At 40.3% G+C, this 2,181-nt stretch overlaps 1 protein-coding gene across 2 annotated transcripts in view; it reads left to right on the top strand.

The window, feature by feature from the left end:
- The first annotated feature begins 1,694 nt into the window (after positions 1-1,694).
- The window catches only part of LOC116819994 (uncharacterized), a 25,675-nt gene continuing 25,188 nt past the window's right edge, over positions 1,695-2,181 (top strand). For both annotated transcript variants that reach the window (XM_075069003.1, XM_075069004.1), the window contains exon 1: positions 1,695-1,745. In XM_075069003.1, the coding sequence (XP_074925104.1) occupies positions 1,697-1,745 (49 nt within the window). In that variant the 5' untranslated portion in view covers positions 1,695-1,696. The remainder of the gene's footprint in view (positions 1,746-2,181) is intronic.

Genomic DNA, 2,181 nt, shown 5'->3' on the forward strand with positions numbered 1-2,181 from the left:
GTACTTCTTTTTTTTCATTAAAAGTTTTGCTTTTTAAGACCTGTTTGATTTTTTCCTAGTTGAGGCTCAAGGGAATTGAGTCTGTACTCACCAGGGAACTGATGGGGGAGAAGGGAAAGATAAATTTCCTCTTTGTGTTAGATTCACAGAGCTTGAATCTGTATTGCCTCTGGGTGAAGGGGGAATCCCTCTGTTTAGATTCATGGAGCTTGAATCTGTCTATCTCTCCTAGTGTACCCAGGGCGGGAAGAATCTGGGAGGAAGAAAGGAGGGGGAAGGGAAATGGTTTATTCCTCTTTGTTGTGAGACTCAAGGAATCTGGGTCTTGGGGGTCCCCAGGGAAGGTTTTGGGGAGACCAGAGTTTATCAGACACTCAGAGTTCTGACTGGTGGCAGCATATCAGATCTAAGTTGGTATTTAAGCTTAGAGGATTTCATGCTAGTACCTCACTTTTGGACTCTAAGGTTCAGATTGAGGAAAGATATTATGACATGGTGGCAAGCGGTGGGATAAAAACCCAAAAACCACAAACAAAGGCTTCCCTCCACCAAGATTTGAAAGTATCTCGTTTCCTGATTGGTCCTCTGGTCAGGTGTTTGGTTCCCTGTTTGTTAACCCTTTACAGGTAAAAGAGACATTAACCCTTAACTATCTGTTTATGACAGTGAGTATATCAACAAAGAACGAGGGAAGTGGAGGAGAGTAATGATAACATGGTTCCTGAGGTTCAGTTGGCCATGTCGACACACAAAAATTATTCTAGGATAAGGTAAGTTTTAGATTTAAAGCATTCCAGTGTAGCTCCATGTGTAGATGAGCCATTATTAGTGGCGTTCTGCTGCCTCATTCCTTAAAAAACAAAAGCCAAAATAGCACTTCTGCCATTTCTAAATACTTGAAAACACTAAAACTAGGCTGGATGAAGCACTAGAAAACTTCCTGTGGTGGCCCCTAGGGAACAAACAAACTACAGCAGGTGTCTTTCATGTGCTGATACATAAGTTAAAGAGAAAACATTTGTAACCAAGAGCAAAAACATTGGGTGTCCAATACAAACAAGTTAAGTACCTCTGGTTAATTGATTTCCAGACAGGAGTCAGTGCTTCCGAATTTTCATCCTGCAGGTAAACTTAGTTCCGGAGGTGTTATGTGCCCATTGGTCTGCATACTGATCTTCAGCTAACTACTTAGCTGAAGTAAACTAGTGTTGCTTCAATGGAGCTGCAACAGTTTTACGCAAGCTAAGGATCTGGCTTCATGTGACAATTGCTGCTGCTTTTTGTGTGTCATTATACTTTGGTTTCTTTGGTCAGATTTTCTTGGAGACTTGCCTTTACCTTGGTAAAATGAGCTTAAGAAACCAAAGCAGACAGTAGCCTCTAGATCAGTATATTCAAACAATAAGTAGGAGAGAAGGACTTTTCAGCAATTGAGTTAATCTCTTGTAGTATCCCTGCCCTAGTCTGGCCTTTTACTGATGTGGATGAGTATTTAAGACCCAGATCCTCAAAGATATCAATCAATGACAGTTTGACACCTTAACATCTTTGAGGGTGAGGGTGTAAACCACCTCCTGTATATTACGGAAAAATAGAATTGTGTTTCTTTCTTGGAAATTACTGTGCTTTCTTTAATGTTTGGATTCCAGTTTTAAAGTCTCTAGATGGTTAAACAGTTTTCCTTTCACAGATGCTGATGTGTTTCTTCTTGGAGATCCTGGGTAAAGGCTGTGCATTCATTGCAGGTAATGTGCCTTTGAGCTAGGCTCAGTCTGGAAGCAGCTCCAGTGAGCTTTGAACAATATTTTATAAAAAGAACAGGAGTACTTGTGGCACCTTAGAGACTAACAAATTTATTTCAGCATAAACTTTTGTGGGCTGCAGCTCACTTCTGTGGAGGCATAGAGTGGAACACACAGACAGGAGATATTTATACATACAGAGAACATGAAAAGGTGGAAGTACTCATACCAACTGTAAGAGTCCAATCAATTGAGATGAGCTATCATCAGCAGGAGGCAAAAAAAAACCTTTGAAGTGATAATCAAGATGACCCATAGAAGGTGTGAGGAGAACTTAGCATAGGGAAATAGGTTCAATTAGTGTAATGACCCAACCATTTCCAGTCTCTGTTTAAACCTAAGTTAATTGTATCTAATTTGCACATTAATTCGAGTTCAG

The sequence above is a fragment of the Chelonoidis abingdonii genome, chromosome 8 (assembly GCF_003597395.2).
Source record: "Chelonoidis abingdonii isolate Lonesome George chromosome 8, CheloAbing_2.0, whole genome shotgun sequence".
Taxonomy (NCBI): Eukaryota; Metazoa; Chordata; order Testudines; family Testudinidae; genus Chelonoidis; species Chelonoidis abingdonii.